At 54.3% G+C, this 17336-nt stretch overlaps 4 protein-coding genes across 4 annotated transcripts in view; 1 reads left to right on the forward strand and 3 right to left on the reverse strand.

Moving 5' to 3' along the window:
• Nucleotides 1-17336, forward strand: part of EIF1 (eukaryotic translation initiation factor 1) — a 478792-nt gene that overhangs the window by 287854 nt on the left and 173602 nt on the right. The gene's annotated exons all lie outside the window — the stretch shown is intronic.
• The window catches only part of LOC105872035 (keratin, type I cytoskeletal 14), a 133994-nt gene that overhangs the window by 27090 nt on the left and 89568 nt on the right, over nucleotides 1-17336 (reverse strand). The window lies entirely within an intron of this gene.
• On the reverse strand, nucleotides 2724-7238 carry KRT35 (keratin 35). The gene is made up of 7 exons (XM_012765783.2): nucleotides 6717-7238; nucleotides 5821-5903; nucleotides 5470-5626; nucleotides 4663-4824; nucleotides 4242-4367; nucleotides 3532-3752; nucleotides 2724-3214 (listed from the first exon to the last, which is right to left on the reverse strand). Exons 1-7 carry the CDS (start codon nucleotides 7185-7187, stop codon nucleotides 3067-3069), a joined length of 1368 nt encoding a protein of 455 aa, XP_012621237.2. The 5' UTR covers nucleotides 7188-7238; the 3' UTR covers nucleotides 2724-3066.
• Nucleotides 13133-16836, reverse strand: KRT36 (keratin 36). The gene is made up of 7 exons (XM_012765782.2): nucleotides 16332-16836; nucleotides 15609-15691; nucleotides 15194-15350; nucleotides 14569-14730; nucleotides 14343-14468; nucleotides 13948-14168; nucleotides 13133-13561 (listed from the first exon to the last, which is right to left on the reverse strand). Exons 1-7 carry the CDS (start codon nucleotides 16788-16790, stop codon nucleotides 13366-13368), a joined length of 1404 nt encoding a protein of 467 aa, XP_012621236.2. The 5' UTR covers nucleotides 16791-16836; the 3' UTR covers nucleotides 13133-13365.

Here is a 17336-nt window from a genome sequence, read left to right on the forward strand (position 1 = left end):
CTGGACTGCCCGTTTAGGGAAGACAACAGCATCAGATGGATGGAGGCTGACGGCAATACCAGCTGCACAGAATGAGACTCTTCAGGACACCCTCTAAATCACAGCCAGCACCTACTGAATGTATAGAAGTGCCAGACGCAGTGCCGGGTGCTTGGCATGAATTTGCCCATTTAGTTCTTTCCTCCAAAACACTGTAAGATAATTACTATTGTATTAATAATAAGGCGTATCGGTGGTTTTCACAGTGTGTTTCCCAGACAAGCAGCATCCACATCACTCAGGAACATGTTAGAAAGGCAACTTTTCAGACTCATCCCAGACCTGCTCGAGCAAAAACTCTGAGGGTGGGGCCCAGCAATCTGTGTTTAGCACGTCCTAAAGTGGCTTTGAGAACCATAGAGGTAGAGGAGGATATAGGGTTCAGTTCCAGACCACCACGATAAAGCAAATATTGCAATAAAGCAAATAACACAAAGCTTTTTGTTTCCTAGTGCATATAAAAGTTATGTGTACACCATACTGCAGTCTGTTAAGTGTGCAATAGCACTATGTCTAAAGAAACAATGACATGACCTTAATTTAAAAATACTTTATTGCTAAAAAATGCTAACGATCATCTGAGTCTCCAACAAGTTGTAATCTTTTTGCTGGTGGAGGGTCTTGACTCAGTGTTGATGGCTGCTGACTGGTCAGGGTGGTGATTGTTGGAAGTTGGGATGGCTACAGCAATTTCTTAAAATAAGAAAACATTGAAGTTTGCCACATCAATTGGTTCTTCCTTTCACAAAAGATTTCTCTGTAGCACATGATGCCATTAGGTAGCCTTTTACCCACGGAAGGACTTCTTTCAAAATTGGAGTCAATCCTCTCAAACCCTGCCACTGTTTTATCAACTAAGTTTATATAATATTTAAGCCCTTTGTTGTCATTTCAACAATGCTCACAGCATCTTCACCAGCAGTAGTTTCCAATTCAAGAAACCACTTTCTTTGCTTCCGTAAGAAGCAACTCCTCATGCATTCAAGCTTTATCATGAGATTGCAGCAATGTAGTCACATCTTCAGATTCCACTTCTAATTCTACTTCTCATACTATTTCTATCATATCTGAAGTTACTTCCTCCACTAAAGTTTTGAACCCCTCAAAGTCATCCATGAGAGTTGGAATCAACTTCTTCCAGACTCCTGTTAATGTTGATATTTTAACCTCCTCCCGTGAATCATGAATATTCTTAATGGCATCTACCATTCTAGGTGCCATTCAAAGTATTTACTTTGATCCTTTCAAAGTAAATAGAAAATATATTTGCCCAGATCCATCAGAAGAATCACTGTCTGTGTCAGCTATACCCTTACAAAATTTATTTCTTAAATAATGCTTGAAATTCAAAATTATTTCTTGATCCATGGGCTGCAGAATGGATGTTGTATCAGCAGGCATGAAAACAACATTAATTTCCTTGTACATCTCCATCAGAGCTCTTGGGTGACCAGATGCATTGTCACTCAGTGGGCAGCAGTGTTTTGAAAGGAATCTTTTTTTCTGAGCAGTAGGTCTCAACACTAGGCTTAAAATATTCATTAAACCATGCTGTAAGCAGATGTGCTTTCCTCCTGGCTTGATTGTCCCATTTATAGAGCACAGGGAGAGTAGATTTATCATGATTCTTAAGAGCCCTAGGATTCTTGGAATGGTAAATGAGCACTGGCTTCAACTTTAAGTCACCAGCTACATTAGCCCCTAACAAGACAGCCTGTCCTTTGAAGCTTTGAAGCCTGCCACTGACTTCTTTCTAGCTATGAAAGTCATAGGTGGCATCTTTTTCTAATAGAAGGCTGTTTCATCTGCTTTGAAAATATGTTGTTTAGTGTAGCCACCTTTATCAATGATCTTAGTTAGAACTTCTGGGTAACTTGCTGTAGCTTCTACATCAGCACTTCCTGTTTCACTTTGCACTTTTATGTCAAGAAGAGATGTCTTCTTTTCTTAAACCTCATGAACCAACCTCCGCTAGCTCCAAACTTTTCTTCTACAGCTTTCTCACCTCTCTTGAAGAGAGTTAGGGCCTTGCTCTGGATTCAGCTTTTGCTTAAGGGAATGTTGTTGCTGGTTTGATCTTCTATCCAGCCCACTAAAACATTCTCCATGTTAGCAATAAGGTCAAGAATTGCTTTCCTATCATTCCTGTATACACTGGAATAGCACTTTTAATTTCCTTTAAGAACTTTTCTTTTGCATTAACAACTTGGCTACTTGTTTGGCACAAGAGGCCTAGCTCTCGGTCTATCTTAGCTTTCACTGTGCTTTCCTCATTAAGCTTAGTCACATCTAGCTTTTGATTTAAAGGGAGAGATATGTGACTCTTCCTTTCACTCAAATATTAATATTTAGAAGCCATTGTAGGCTTATTAACTGGCCCAATTTCAATATTGTGTCTCAGGGAATAGGGAAACCCAAGGAGAGGCAGAGAGATGGAGGAATGGCTGGTCAGTAGAATAGTCAGGACACACAACCCTTATCGATTAAGTTCACCATCTTTTATGGGCACTGTTCATGACACCCCAAAACGATTACATTAGTAACATCAAAGATGTTGACCCTGTTATCCCAAGGGTCACACTTGGGCAAGCATCCCCCAAGCATCCCCTATCTACCCAAGAGTCACCCTCTGAACTCTGCAGAGACACAAACCAACAACACCAGAAGTAAGTGAGGTATCAGGAGCCAGAGCTAATGCGTTTTATTGTTCCACCAACAGGAGCCCTCTATTGCATTTCAGAACCTACTGGAACAGCACCCAGAAGGAATACCTGGCCCAGGAGGCAGTCTAAACACAGAGACCCTGGCACTCATTGAAATGATGAGGAGTGGAGGCCTTCGGGGCAGCCAGCCTTAGTGAGGGCTCTGAGAAATGTAAGGTGTGTTTGCAGTGAGCCCTCCCAGGGCCAGAATCTGGGCCTGAGCTCTGTGCCAAGAGAAGGGATTAGGCTATGAGGGTTAGGGTTCAGTAGAGGCCAGGTCCACCTCATCCGGAGATGATGGCCGTGGCCTTCTGGGTCAGCATTCTCAGAACCGGCCCCCTGGGCAGGGCACACAGATAGGGCGGGGGCTGCAGGTTGTGCGGATGGCGCTGGGACCACAGGAGGCCGCAGGAAGACAGGGGAGGCACGACTTGGAGGGCGAACTGTCAGGGGCACACGGGTTACAGGGCAGCCTAGGAGAAAAAAAGACACAGAATGCTATGGTTTTCCAGTTGCTGTTTTCAACAACTCAGAGCAGATCCCAGAATATGCAAACAGAAAGTCACCTTAAAAATCACCCCATTCTGTCCTTTGTTTTACCAAAGGGGAAACAGAGACCCAGAGAGGGAAAGGGGGCTTGCTGGAGTCACGTGATGAGTTTGTAACAAGACCAGAACTGAAACCCAGAGCTCCTGATTCCAAATGCCTGGCTCTTCCCAGGCTCCCTGCTGTCTGTCCCCAGAACTCTGCAGATGGCGTTCAGAAGAAGAGAACACGCCGTGATACTCACTTGCTGTCCTCACCCTCCAGCAGGCCCCGGTACGTGTTGATCTCGCACTCCAGCCGGGCCCGCACGTCCAGCAGCACCTGGTACTCCTGGTTCTGCCGCTCCAGGTCGGCCCGGATCTCGGCCAGCTGGGCCTCCACACTGGTGATCATGCACTGCACCTGGGACAGCTGGGTGCCGTAGCGGCCCTCTGTCTCCGCCAGGGTGGATTCCAAAGCGTCTCTCTGTGAGGACACAGGTGATGTAGGCAGGAAGAAGGTTAGAGGTCAGACAGGGAGCAAGGAAGATCCATCTGGCTCTCAGCGAGGCCTCAAAATCTAGGAAGAGAGGCTCAGAGAATCACTTCAAGCTAGGATGATCACAATCAGACATCTCATCTGATATGAGCCAATTAGCCTTTGCAAGCTTTCCTGGCCTAGAGAGTATCTTCCTATTAATGTCATCTCTGAGTAATTGATAATTACTCAGAAGACACATCTGCTTACGCATATACAGGAACCACTGCCAAAACATGCCAGCTGCTGCAGGCCTCTTGCCTTTCTCTGCTGGGGCATCTGTGATAGGGGCTGAGCCCTCATTCCCTCTTCTCTGCCCTGATGCTCAAGAACTTGAACCCTGGAGCCTGCCTGTGTGGTCAGAGCATGGAATCTGGGGTCTCATGTGCTTCTAGGCTTGGTCCAGCAGCAGCTCCCCAACCCCCCCTCGAGGCTCACCATGCTGTGCTGGGCCTGCAGCTCGATCTCCAGGGCGTTGACCGTGCGTCTCAGCTCGACAATCTCCGCCTGGCAGGACTGCAGCTGCTCTGAGCTGGACACCACCTGCTTGTTCAGCTCCTCGGTCTGAAACACACACACACAGGCCCTCCTCAGGAGCACTAGGAACTCAGACTCAGAGATCTACAGAGGCCAGTGAGAACCTCAAGCCCAGAAGGACCTTCCAGATCACCCAGTCCAACCCATTCATTTCACACCAGAGGACATTGTCGCTTCGAGAACAGCAACCTGCCCAACATTGCACAGCAAAGTTGAAACAGGACAAGGACTCAAACTCAGGTTTCTCAATTCAGAGCCCCAGGGTCACTTCCCTGTGACCCACAGTGTTGCACTGTTGCTCCGACTGTTTGCAGGTGCCTACCTGGGTGTCAAACCAGTCTTCAGCATCCCGGCGGTTATTCTCCACCAAGGTCTCATATTGGCACCTCATCTCATCCAGGACTCGGTTCAGGTCAACAGGTGGGGCAGCGTCCACCTCCACGTTGAGCCGGTCACCAAGCTGGCAGCGCAGTGAGTTCACTTCCTGTGGTACAGACCAGGGTCAGCACTCGCTTCCCCAGATGCTGCCTCCCCCTGCTCCCCTCCTCCCCATGCTCACCTGCTCCCCTAGGCTCACCTGCTCCCCATGCTCACCTGCTCCCCCAGGCTCACCTGCTCCCCCATGCTCACCTCCTCCCCATGCTCACCTGCCCCCCCAGGCTCACCTGCTCCCCCAGGCTCACCTGCTCCCCATGTTCACCTGCTCCCCCAGGCGCACCAGCTCCCCCAGGCTCACCTGCTCCCCCAGGCTCACCTGCTCCCCCAGGCTCACCTGCTCCCCATGCTCACCTGCTCCCTCAGGCACACCAGCTCCCCCAGGCTCACCTGCTCCCCCAGGCTCACCTGCTCCCCATGCTCACCTGCTCCCCCAGGCACACCAGCTCACCCATGCTCACCTGCTCCCCCAGCCTCACCTGCTCCCCCAGCCTCACCTGCTCCCCCAGCCTCACCTGCTCCCCCAAGGACACCTGCTCCCCCAGCCTCACTGTTCCCCAAGGCACACATGCTCCCCCCTGCTCACCTGCTCCCCCAGGCACACCTGCTCCCCCAGGCTCACCTGCTCCCCCAGGCACACCTGCTCCCCCAGGCTCGCCTGCTCCCCCAGGCATGCCTGCTCTCCCAGGCTCACCTCTTCGTGGTTCTTCTTGAGGCAGAGCAGCTCCTCCTTCAGGGACTCCACCTGGGCCTCCAGGTCAGACTTGCACAGGGTCAGGTCATCCAGGATCCTGCGCAGGCCGTTGATGTCTGACTCCACCAGCTGCCGCAGTGAGACCTCCATCTCATACCTGCAGGCACAGAACAGGGAACCTGCATCTGCATTTCCTTTTTGTATCTAAGTCAGCTCTGTGCCCAGAGTGGCCAGGTGCTATGGGTCCTGCCTTCACACCTCAGTCACAGAGTGCACGAGTCACAGAGTACAGCCAAAACCCGGTGTCCAGTTCTACCGGCCCCCAACCGTAGGGCAAGCAAGGCCACTCACTTGGTCCTGAAGTCGTCTGCAGCCAGCTTGGCATTGTCGATCTGCACCACCAGCCTGGCGTTCTCTGCCTTGCTGCACAGGGTCTGGGGACATAAAGAAGTGATTTCAGTGCAAAAAAGGACATCTGCTGATTGGAGCTCCCCAGAACTGGCAGGGGCTGCTTCTGGAGGGAAGGGAGTCACCCGTCCTGGACACCGAGGGTTCCAGGAGGGCTGGTGGGCATGCTGCAGGGATCAACTATGGAACCTTTAGAGTCCCCTCCAATGCAGCACATCTGTGACCCGAGACCCAGGATCAGAAGATAGGCACGGATGTGCCAGAAGAACAGCCTGGTGTGGCAAGAATGAGGCTTCTTCCTGCCTTTCTGTCTCCCTGTTTCACCAGCCTACTATGGGCTCTGGGCATGTCATTGCCAGCAGTGTCCCCTGTGATTCTCTGCTCATAAAAGGTCCCTCTCAAGAACCAGCTGTGACTTCAGGAATGTGGGTTGGGCAAGGAGGAAACTTCTCTGACAGGTGTTTTTTTCCTAAGTCATTTATGGGAAACCTGATCTACACCAAATACATAAAATCTAAATCCCATCACCTTAAAAAAATGGGGAAATGAAAGCTCAAAGAGATGTGCAATGGTACCAAAAGTCACACAACCAGTTCGTTCATAGAGCCTATGTTCTGGCTCCACTAACTGCCATCTGGGTCACTTAACCAGCCTAAGCCTCATTGTTCTCATCGGTATAATGGGCTGATGAACCCTCCTTCATAAGGTTATTGGGAGGAACAAATGAGGCCACAGGTGGGAACATGCTTTGTGACCTCCAAAGTGCCCCATGGGAACAGAACTACCAATGCTGGTGACCCCAAGCTCCTGGGCACCCGAAGCCACTCTGTACCTCTTACCTTCTTCTGGAGCTCCTCGATGGTCCGGAAATAGGACTGGTAGTCAGGGCACATGTAGGGGACCTGCTTGTCACACCACTCCCGGATGCGGCTCTCCAGGCTGGCGTTCTCCTGCTCCAGCTGGCGCACCTTCTCCAGGTAGCTGGCCAGGCGGTCGTTCAGGGACTGCATGGTCTCCTTCTCGTGGCCGGTGAGGATGCCCTCCCCAAACCAGCCCCCACCCACGCTGTAGCTGGTGGCAAAGCCTCCGGCGGGGAGGCAGAGCGCAGGGAGGCAGCTGGCCACCCTGTAGCTGCTTCTGCCCAGCCCAGCTGAGCACGCAGAGAAACTTCGGGACCCACGGGAGAGACTCGGGAGCTGGCAAGAGCTGCTGGAGTACATCGTGGACACGCGAGAGCAGGCCCCGCCAGCCCCTCCCGGGCTCTTGAGAGACCCAGAAGAGAAGCCGGCCTTGAGGCACTTGGAAGCCATGAGCTCAGCAGCCCCAGACACAAGGAATCGGTCTCCGCAGCCAGACACCCCCGGAAGCAGAGAAGCAGCTCCACGCTCCAGTTTATATCTCTGCCCCAGTGGGCGTTAGTTGGCCTTTACAAAGTGTTTTCTCCTCATTAAAGTTAATACCACTTTCTATCAAAACCCTTCATTAACCTGTTATTTAGCTGCCCGTGAACATTTCCTGGGCTCGTAAAACAGCAGCCCCATGGGACTGGCAGCTCTGTCAAGACCTCCAGCACCCACGTCGCCGGGAAGACCAGGTCTCCCTCAGTTCTTCAAACGGGCCTGTCATCTGAGCCCAGACCTCAGCCCCTCGTTAACAGGCGTGGGAGTCCAGTCCTGACTTTCCCAGCTTTCTCTCCTTTTATGGGCCAAGGGAGGAGAGGAGGCCTCTGGGCTGGCTCCCGGGAGACGGAAGAGTGAGCCTGGTGGTCGCAGGAAAAAAGGGGTCTTTTCTAGTTTTAGTTCTGAAAGTCCCATATGCCAGGGAACCCTCAGTCCTGGGCAAGAGGGGACAGCTGGTCACCCTAAACAGAGCAGAGCCCTGATGGACACATCCCTACTCCCTCCCTTGCCAGGAAATCTGTTCTGGCTGTGCACAGCCTCAGCTCTGGCCACAGCGGCTAGAGGTCAGTTAATTGGGCACCTGCCCATGATGACACCTACAGCCACGTGCGGGAGGGCAGGTCTGCCCCTGCCCTGCCCATGGAGTAGCCCTTCCTTCTGGTGTCCTGACTGGGATTGGGGGGTCTTGATCTACAGGCCTTCTCTGGAAGCACAAGGAGCCTGACCCTCATGGTTTCATCTCTGCTGCAGGATTTGACTGAGCTGATGCCTGGGGAGCCCGACATGGCATCTCACAAATCCCATCTGCCAAGCAAGGGAGGCTGGGAAAAGGGGCTGGGGGCTGGGCGAGAGGGAGGATGGAGCTGGGGCTGGGGCCCCAGGTGGAACCCCAGGTGGCCCATCAAGTGGAACCTGTGCTACTTGCCCTCTGTCCTGCCCTGTGGTTTGGGGTCCTGTGCACTCTTTTAGTGACATTGATTATCTTCCCATAAACAGAACAACCATGAGCAGAGCACCAGCAGTAACCCAGTCACAGTGCTGGGCAGTTCCCACATGTGGGCTCACTTACTCCGCAGAACTGTTCTGCGAGCCTGAGCTAATTACCTCCACCTTGAAGCTGGATAAATCAAGACTCAGAGATGATAAGAAATCACCAGAGTGCCCCTGGCTGGTGACTGGCAGAGCCAAGGTGCTACCCTCACCTGGCCCTCTCCACTAACTGCCCCCCTCCCCCACTCCTGCTCCACAATCCCATCCTGTGCTGCTGGGTATGACTGGGGTCTATGGGAGATGGAAAGAGAATCGGGGTGGGCTCCACAAGGGCATGGCCAACACCCTCTGGTGTCCCAGGAGAAGCAGCACAGCTTCATGGTCACATGTGAATTTGTGGGTCCAAATCCCAGCCCCACCAGAAGCCAACTGTGTACCTTAACCTCCCTGGCTGTCTCTCTGTTTCCCCTTCTGTAAAATGAAAAGGGAATAATAGTACCTACTCGCTTAGGCTGCCGCAAGGATTAAAGGAGCCTGGAGCATCGAGGACGGCACCTGCTCATGGCGAGTGCTCGGTAACAGCAGCTGCTGTGATTGCCGGTCCCCGGGCAAGTGGAATGCTGTTCAACTGAGACTGGGGATGCTAAGCGGCTGTCACTACGGAGTGTGGACCGGCTCTGAGCACACAGGCCACCATCCCACGGGCCAGGTCAATATTTTGGGGCCCTCAGCTATAGAGCTCCCATGAGTCACCATGCCCTTCCCACACCCAGGGGCCTGGTGTGGCTGGCACCCACCTGCACCATCCCAGGGTCCCATTGGCTGCCTCAGCCTCTCCACCCTGGGCATCCATGCCCGGTGCAAAGGACGCAGCTGAGCTGACAGCCTGGCTGAGCCTCCCTGTATTTCCCACCCATGTGGATACAGGGCTTTGCCCAGCCCTGCCGCCACCTCCTGGAGACACCTCTGGGGTCAGCAAGGGCCACCCTAGAGCCACAGGCCCAGAGCAGCCCTTGTGAGAGCCCCCAGCTGTTTGCATTGCCCCAGGGGCCACATGGGTCCCCAGGAGGGCGCCACGCCTGCGCTGCCCTGCGCAGAGGGGGATTCCAGGGCTGTTCAGCTTTGCTCTCTCCACGCAACCCTATTAATAACGAGGCTATCAGTGCAAGCCACCATTCTCGGAGCACTCAGTACCCGCCAGGCCCCACGCGGAGCTCTCTCCATGCATTCTCTCTTTTAGTCCTCACGCAACCCCATGACACTGCCCTCACCAACAGCCCCACTTAATAGATGAGTAAACTGAGGCTTGGAACATTTCAGGAGCCGTCCTGGGGTCACAGCAGAGCTGGCGTTTGTACTGCCATTCAAGGTGCACTGCCTTCTTTAAGTCCCTCACACACCCTGCAAAACAAATGTGGATGGAAAGATACTGGCCCCCACGGGAGGACCCAAAGGTCAAGGTGGAGAATGGCTTAGCCAAGTCCACACGGGCTTCCCAGGGAAGCTGAAGCCCAGGACTTCCAGCTCCAACCCTCACGCCTGCCCCACCGCCTGTGGGACCATCCCAGCCAGGCCTTCTCCCTGCAGCCGTGCCCGACTCTGAGTGCACCCCACAGTGACTGTGCTGGATTCATTGGCCCTGCATTAACGGATGCCCCCCAATTGTCTCGCATTCCAGCCCTGTCTTCCCAGGTAGATGGCATGCTGGGGGGCTTGACCCTGAGGATCGACCTCATACTTTTCTTGAAGTCTCTGCAGCGTCAGGCCCAGTGCTGGCCTTCTGATATCTCTGGATGAATGAAGGAATGAATGAATGATTTGCCCATGGTGAATGATGTTCAGTAAGGAAACAAAGAAATGAAATGATTTTAAGAAGAAGGCAGCAAAGAAAGGGAGGAGAAGATGAATGGAAGGAAAGAAAGAGTGAGTGTGGGTGGGGAGAAACACTGGCAAAGTCGGCCTTACTGATCCTACTCTTAGAGACGAGGAAGGTGAGGCCGGCGACGGAAGGGGCAGGCATCGCTGCGTAGGTGAGCACCTGCCCAGACTAGGCAGCCCCTTTGGCAGGGAACGAGGTGTTTTCCGGACCCTAAGCCATTCTGCCCATGGGAGACAGATCCTATAAGCCAATTCAGTGCTACAGGTGTGGCTTAAAAATTTCTGATAAGATTTTTAGATAACTTTATAAAGCACATAAGTAATGTTTTGAAAGCTATGGAGTAAACATTCGATTGCTCTGGTCTATTTCCTTTCTTTTTGAAAAGAATGAAATAATTACCTAGAACCCCTTATCAGCCAGAGCTATCATTATTTAGCCAGTATCATAATAACTTTCTTTACAGGATCTTAGCACTGTGCTCATATGGGGTCCACACTGTCCCCAGAACAATGCCACGAATACCTTTAGCAGTGCCCAGAAATACCCTTTGCCCTCCTTCCTCCCTTTCTGCCCATCCTTAAAGGTTTCTGTCTAATCCGAATCTGCCCTAAAGCTTTCCTGGTCACCCCAGCTCCCAGTCTCTCCCCCTCCTGCCCCACACCCACTCTTGCCGTCCCTGGTGCTGTCGCTGGGAGTGTGGGGGTGGGGGAGCGTCTCCACCTGGACGCCAGCACCTTGGGCACTGCGCCTGTCCTGTTATCCTCTCTCTGTTCCAGCCGCTTCCGCCACCCCTGCTTCTCCCTGTGTGAGCCCTGGCACGAGGACCGGGTCTGCTGCCCACGTGGTGTTCTGCCCATTATCTCTTAACTGATTAATTGACGTGTGAGTATGTGCAAAGGAGAAAGACAGCCAGATGTCATATCTGGGAAGTACAAAAGATCAGACTGCGTTGAAATAAAATATCATGTTCACTCTGGGGCAATTTTATAAAATGTATCGTTTTATATCATCTCTTTCTTGATATCAGTGAACTAGGAGTCCAAAGACCTGAGAAGGTGCCCTAAGGCTGCCACTTGCTGTGTGAGTTTGCACAGTCGGTTCCTCCTCCACGACAGCGCTGCGTGCTGGTTTGCTCGTGGGTCAGTGACTTCAACTGCACCTCAGCTAAGGGTGTGTGAGGTTGAGAGCAGGAGGGGTCCGTTGTAACTAACACAGATGCTCTGGACAATTTCATCAAGAGCCAAGCAAAGATGCATAAATAAAGCGCCCACTACCACCCAGGGCTGTTTCTGTGCATGAGATGAGGCTGCTGAGTGTCCGCTGTAGACTGTAGAGTGATCATAAAAAAGGGAACGTGCTGTACAGTGGGAGGCGTCGCCATGATTACCTGTCAGGTCATAGCCCTAGGTGGGTCCCTCTGCTCTAACGCAGTGACGAGGCTGCTTCCCCCGATCGGAAGGTTCGGTCCATTCCCTGAGCCCTGGCTGTTTCCACGCAGCGATGTGACGCTCTCTGCACACCCAGACACCCGGCTCTCATCTCCTGGGCCTCAGGCCAGAGCCAGGGGTGCAGACCTCAGGTCCCAGAGCAGACGTGGAGCAGAGAAGGGGACATGGCAGGGCGGGGTGAGAACCAGGTGGGCTGGCCCTCCTACTGAAAGCCGAGCGGGTCCTTTGAGGCCAAGGCCTCGAGTTCACTCTCCAGCTCCAAGGACACTGCTGACAGCACAGCCCCGCCCCACCCCAGCATCCCGCCACTTCCAAAGCAAAGAGCTTGGCCCACCCAGTGACATTTCCCATTCCCCACTCTGAGCCCAAGACTCTTCATTTTTATTAACACCAACACTGATAGCTACCACTCTTTGGATGCTGTCCACACATTGTCCCATTGGAGCATCCCTGCAGCCCCATTTCACAGATGAACCCGCTGAGACCAGAGCGGTCACATGACCTGGACTGGGCACGAACCACCCAGCAATAGCTTTCCGTGGGGCATAATCTAATTCTGCCTGGGCACACCTTCTCCCGAGGTCTGAGATGTGTGCGCTGCACCTCTGGCTGGCCCAGCTGGTGGTTGAAGGGATTCGTGTTCGGCACCTGGTGACGTAGGTCAGGGCCAGGTCTCTCTCTTAACGAGGGTCTTGGCCTCAGTAAGAGCCAAAGTGGGGCATGGGTGGGGGCTGCGTGCTGGGGAGAGCTCCAGAGTCGGGGTCAGAGCAGCTGAGTAATGGCCAAGGCTCTGCCACTCACCACTGTGTGGCTGGGGCAAATCACTGCCCTCGCTGGGCCTATGTTCTCAGCTGACGACTGCGGCAGGGGACAGAGCCGCCAGCGTGGGCCCCCAGACTTCTCCCAGGCCATGCTTCTCTGATCAGAGGGGGGTGCTGGGGCCTGGCACGTTCAGGCCACCCAACCAGGCCCACATGACTCAGACAGTGGAATTCGGGGCACTCTGGACTCTGCTCCACAGTGTGCCTGTGTCCCCCACCCCCAAGTGTCCCTGGCACCTTTCACTTCAGCTCTATGTCCCTGGTTGGGGACTTGGATTCGCTGGCCCTCCATTTTCACCTCTAGCTCCCCAGCTCCCCTGTCTGCTGTGGTTGGCTCAAGCTGGCTGCCCAGACCTCAGCCCTGGTCCCCCTCTCCTGAACTGTCCCCAGTGTCAGGCAGCAGGGTGACAGGCATTGGGCGAGGGAGAAGAAGCTGAAAGGAAAAGAGAGGTAGCCACCCGACCCACCAAGCAAGGCTATCGAAGAGGATGGCACCCACCAGCAGGGCTGAGCATGGCCAGCACCCATCCAGATTGGGACAGTGTCCTCGATGGCCAGGGCTGAGGTGTCCCCGTTCTTAACCATTTCAGGTCACCCTGCCACTTCTACCACTGAGAAGACAGACCTAAAACCAAAACCCTCAACTTTACTGCAAGCCCAGACCAAACACCTTCACGAACTAACCACATGGGAATGAACAGAAGCAGCCAGGGTCACGTTTGCTATGCCAAGAGGACACACTTTATTGGGTAAATTTCCAGGAAACCTGGTTTTGCATGGCGTAAAAGCATAGTGAAGTTCAGAAACACAATTCGAGAAGTATTTTGGTAGAAAAACCTGCCAAGCGGGAGGGTGGGGGTCCCCTCTAGGGGAGGGTGTGGTCATGTATCAGCCAGGAACCACAGGGGTGTCCTCCTCCCCATGGCGCAGGCCCTGCTCTCGCCAGGCGCTCACAGCGGCCGGGGCTGCAGGTGCTCCCTGGAGCAGATGACCTTCCCGTCCCTGATCTCCTCAGTGATGGTGCGGATCTGAGCGCTGAGCTGGGGGGCCGGAGTGCAGGGAACAGCCGGGGCGCAGGGCACGGAGGGGACATAAGGAACTCTAGCGGCAGGCTTGCACTCCGTGGCACAGGGGTGGGCAGGAAGCCTGTGGAAATGAAACCATGCAGGGTGCACTTGGCATCAGGGTGCTGGACTCAGATTCGTGATAAACAGATTTAGGGGACCAAAGAGACTGATGGCCTCAGACCTTTTCGGTGCCTTTGAACTCCCCAAGGGTGGGAGGATCGGGCTACAGGAATGAAGACCAGAAACTAACAATCAAAAGCAGTGGTTGCAGAAGAGTTGGGGGGGGGGTTGGCTCTACCCCTGTGCATTACCAAAGCCTGGGGCCAGAAGGAATCTGGAGGGGCTTTGGCTCAACCCCCTCCATCTGTGCGAAAACCACTTGTGGGACTGGCACCCTCCATGCGGCACCCAGGCTTGAGTCACCCCCCTCCCACAGCCTGGCTCTCAAGGCCCGGGGCCACTCACTTGCAGTCCTCGCCCTCCAGCAGCACCCGGTACGTGTTGATCTCGCACTCCAGCCGGGCCTTCACGTCCAGCAGCACCTGGTACTCCTGGTTCTGCCGCTCCAGGTCGCAGCGGATCTCGGCCAGCTGGGCCTCCACGTTGCTGATCAGGCACTGCATCTGGGCCAGCTGGGAGCCGTAGCGGGCCTCCGTCTCCGCCAGCGTGTTTTCCAGGGAATTCCGCTGCAATGAGAAAGAGGAGAAGCTGACAATGGGAAGGAATCCCACCCCAAGAACATCAGCCCTGAGAGTCTGTGTATGGCCTGTAATCTCGCCCCGTGAGAGCCCGCACGCTGAGGCCAGTGGCGCAGGGGCCTGCCCCGAGTGTGGCCAGCCACCAAGGCAGAGGCCACTCACCATGCTGTGCTGGGCCTGCAGCTCGATCTCCAGGGCGTTGACCGTGCGTCTCAGCTCGATGATCTCCGTCTGGCAGCACTGCAGCTGCTCCGAGCTGGACACCACCTGCTGGTTCAGCTCCTCGGTCTAAAATACAAGGGGACACAGAGCACGGTCAGACCAGGGCAGCTATGTACAGGGTCACCCCACCCCAGGAGCGTGTGGTCCCAGGCAGCCCCAGCCCCACCTGGGTGTTGAACCAGGCCTCCACGTCTCTGTGGTTGTTCTCCACCAGGGCCTCGTACTGACATCTCATCTCATCCAGGACCTTGTTGAGATCCACAGGTGGGGCAGCGTCCACCTCCACATTCAGTCGGTCCCCAAGTTGGCCACGCAGTGCACTGACTTCCTGCAGAGAAGACGCAAGATGGCATGAGGTTATGGAATGGATGCTGGATTGAGGGTTCAACTGACCTGGGTGCAAACCCTCCTCCCTCCGTTGCCAGCTGTGTAACATTAGACAGGACACTTAACCTCTCTGAGAGAGACAAGTGAACTAACACAAGCACCAAGCAAATAGAATCGCTGCTACCAGGCACTATATAGCCCAGATGGAGATTTAGTGTCACGAGTAGGAGTGTGAGCTCTGTATGAACTTAGGCAAGTGATAACCTCTTTGTGCCTCAGTTTTTTCATCTATAAAATGGAGCAAGTAATAGTTTATACCTCCTGGGACTATTGTAAGGACAAAATGAAACAAAAATGACATTCAAAGGGCTTTGTGTAATTCCTGGCACACAGGAGGCCCAGGGCCAGCTGTGGGTCTCTAAGCTGGATGGCAATCGTCGGGAGGTCATGTGCACCAGCCTCACCTCCTCGTGGTTCTTCTTCAGGCACATCAGCTCCTCCTTCAGGGACTCCACCTGAGCCTCCAGGTCGGCCTTGCACAGGGTCAGCTCGTCCAGGATCCTGCGCAGGCCGTTGATGTCGGCCTCCACCAGTTGCCGTAGAGACAGCTCAGTCTCGTACCTGCAAACATGGAGACCTGCCAAGTCTGCGGCAAGGGAAGCCGCCCACAGGCGGGGCCCCTACTGTCCAGCTGCAGGGGCTGACTCAGGGTCGGGAACGTGGTGGACTTTGCCCTTAACCTGGGAGGGATCCAGGACCTGTGCCACACTTTCCCATTTATAGCCCCATCTGGCCACATTCCCACCTCCCCAGCTCCCAAAGGCAGGGGACAGAGCAAGGGAATGTCACAGCAAACCTCCCCTGATCAGGCCCACTCACTTGGTCCGGAAGTCGTCGGCCGCCAGCTTGGCATTGTCAATCTGCAGGACCAGCCTGGTGTTCTCAGCCTTGGTCAGCAGGATCTGGGGGACAGGGGGCTTCACATGAGCTGGGGAAGGCTGGGCAGTGTGGGGGCCATGCTCCTAGGTACCACCAGCACCTTCAGCCCAGACCCCAGGTGTGGTGGGAGGATCGACCCCAGGAAGGCCATCGCAACAAAGTCAGTGGCCGTGGTCCTGGCATGTGTAGCCCCAGAGAGGCACAGCAGGATAGACCAGGGTGGGGCAGACCTGGATTCAGGCTCTGCATCTAACACTCGGGCTGTGTAATCTTGGGCAAGTTGCTGAACCTCTCAAAAGTCAACTTCCACATCTGTTAAATGGGCCCAGTAATACTCATCTCTCCAAGGTGAGGAATAAGTAAGCCAGTGGATAGGAAAGTTCCAGGCACAGGGCTGTACCCACTAGGGGATTGGGGCATGTCCCTTCCCTCCCCACAGCTGAGACAGCCCAGGGAGGAGAGGAATGGCTGGCAACAAGGTACAGGCAAGAGACCAGCAGAAAAGCCTGCGTCCCCCAGGAAACCAATGCCCTAGAGAGAAAAGCTTACCCCACCAGGAGGATTCCCTAAAAGCTACAGTCTCATCTGGGAAGGCCTTGGAATGAGACAGACCCCTCCCAGGAGTTGGGCTGCTCAGCTGGAAAGGGGCCAGGGTGCCATTACCTTCTGCTGGAAGTCCTCGATGGTCTTGAAGTAGGACTGGTAGTCTGGGCAGATGTAGGGGATCTGGGACTCGTACCACTCCCGGATGCGGCGCTCCAGCTCCGCGTTCTCCCGCTCCAGCTGGCGCACCTTCTCCAGGTAGTTGGCCAGGCGGTCGTTCAGGAACTGCATGGTCTCCTTCTCGTTGCTGTTGAAGGAGCCCTCGCAGAACCAGCCCCCACTTCCAACAAAGCCAGAGGGGTGGCACCCAGAGGACAGGTAGGAGCCAGGTAAGCAGCTCCCGAGGCCAGAGAGGCCCAGCCTAGCAGAAGAGACGGACCCCGCAGCACCTCCAAAACTAGGGACCCTGCAGGAGCCCACAGAGCGGATGGAGGACACCCGAGAGATGCCACCTGCCGTGCCACAGAGGCCCTTGACGGACCCAGTGGAGAAGGTCGGGGTGCAGATCTGGGTGGCCATGATGCTAGCACAGGAAGGTCGCAGCTTAGCAAGGAGCTGGGGTTCTAACTCTCGAGGCCTCTCTGGAACATTTATATACCCTCTCCACGGGGTGTTGGCATCTTACACACCTGTTACTCTTGGGAAAGCCTAGTCCTAGCCCAGAAAGCTAATCTCATTAGAATGTGATTTTTGCTACCCATCCAGAATTCTTTGCCTTGTAAAAAATTGTTGAATTTGCTGCTAAGTCAGGACTCTCAGCTATTGTCATTTCCTAGCAGAATATGAATTTTATTGCCCCTTCAAAGAGTCTTTGCACCGCATCCCATAAATCGGGAGTGGCCTCGCAAATGACATTTGATTCCTGCCTTCCCTGCCTACCTTTCCCTGAGGAGCCCAGTCTGTCCACTGTCACCTCCGTTCACTCCGCCCCCTCACAGCTGCTCCTGCCCTTGCCTGGGCCACCCCGTGGCCAAAGGGAACGAAGGGAACTCAAAGTCAGAGAGCACCTGCTGTATCCCACGTGCACAGTGGTTTAATTTACACCCCGTAACAATCCTGGGGGGA

This window comes from Microcebus murinus, chromosome 18 (genome assembly GCF_040939455.1).
Source record: "Microcebus murinus isolate Inina chromosome 18, M.murinus_Inina_mat1.0, whole genome shotgun sequence".
Classification (NCBI taxonomy): domain Eukaryota; kingdom Metazoa; phylum Chordata; class Mammalia; order Primates; family Cheirogaleidae; genus Microcebus; species Microcebus murinus.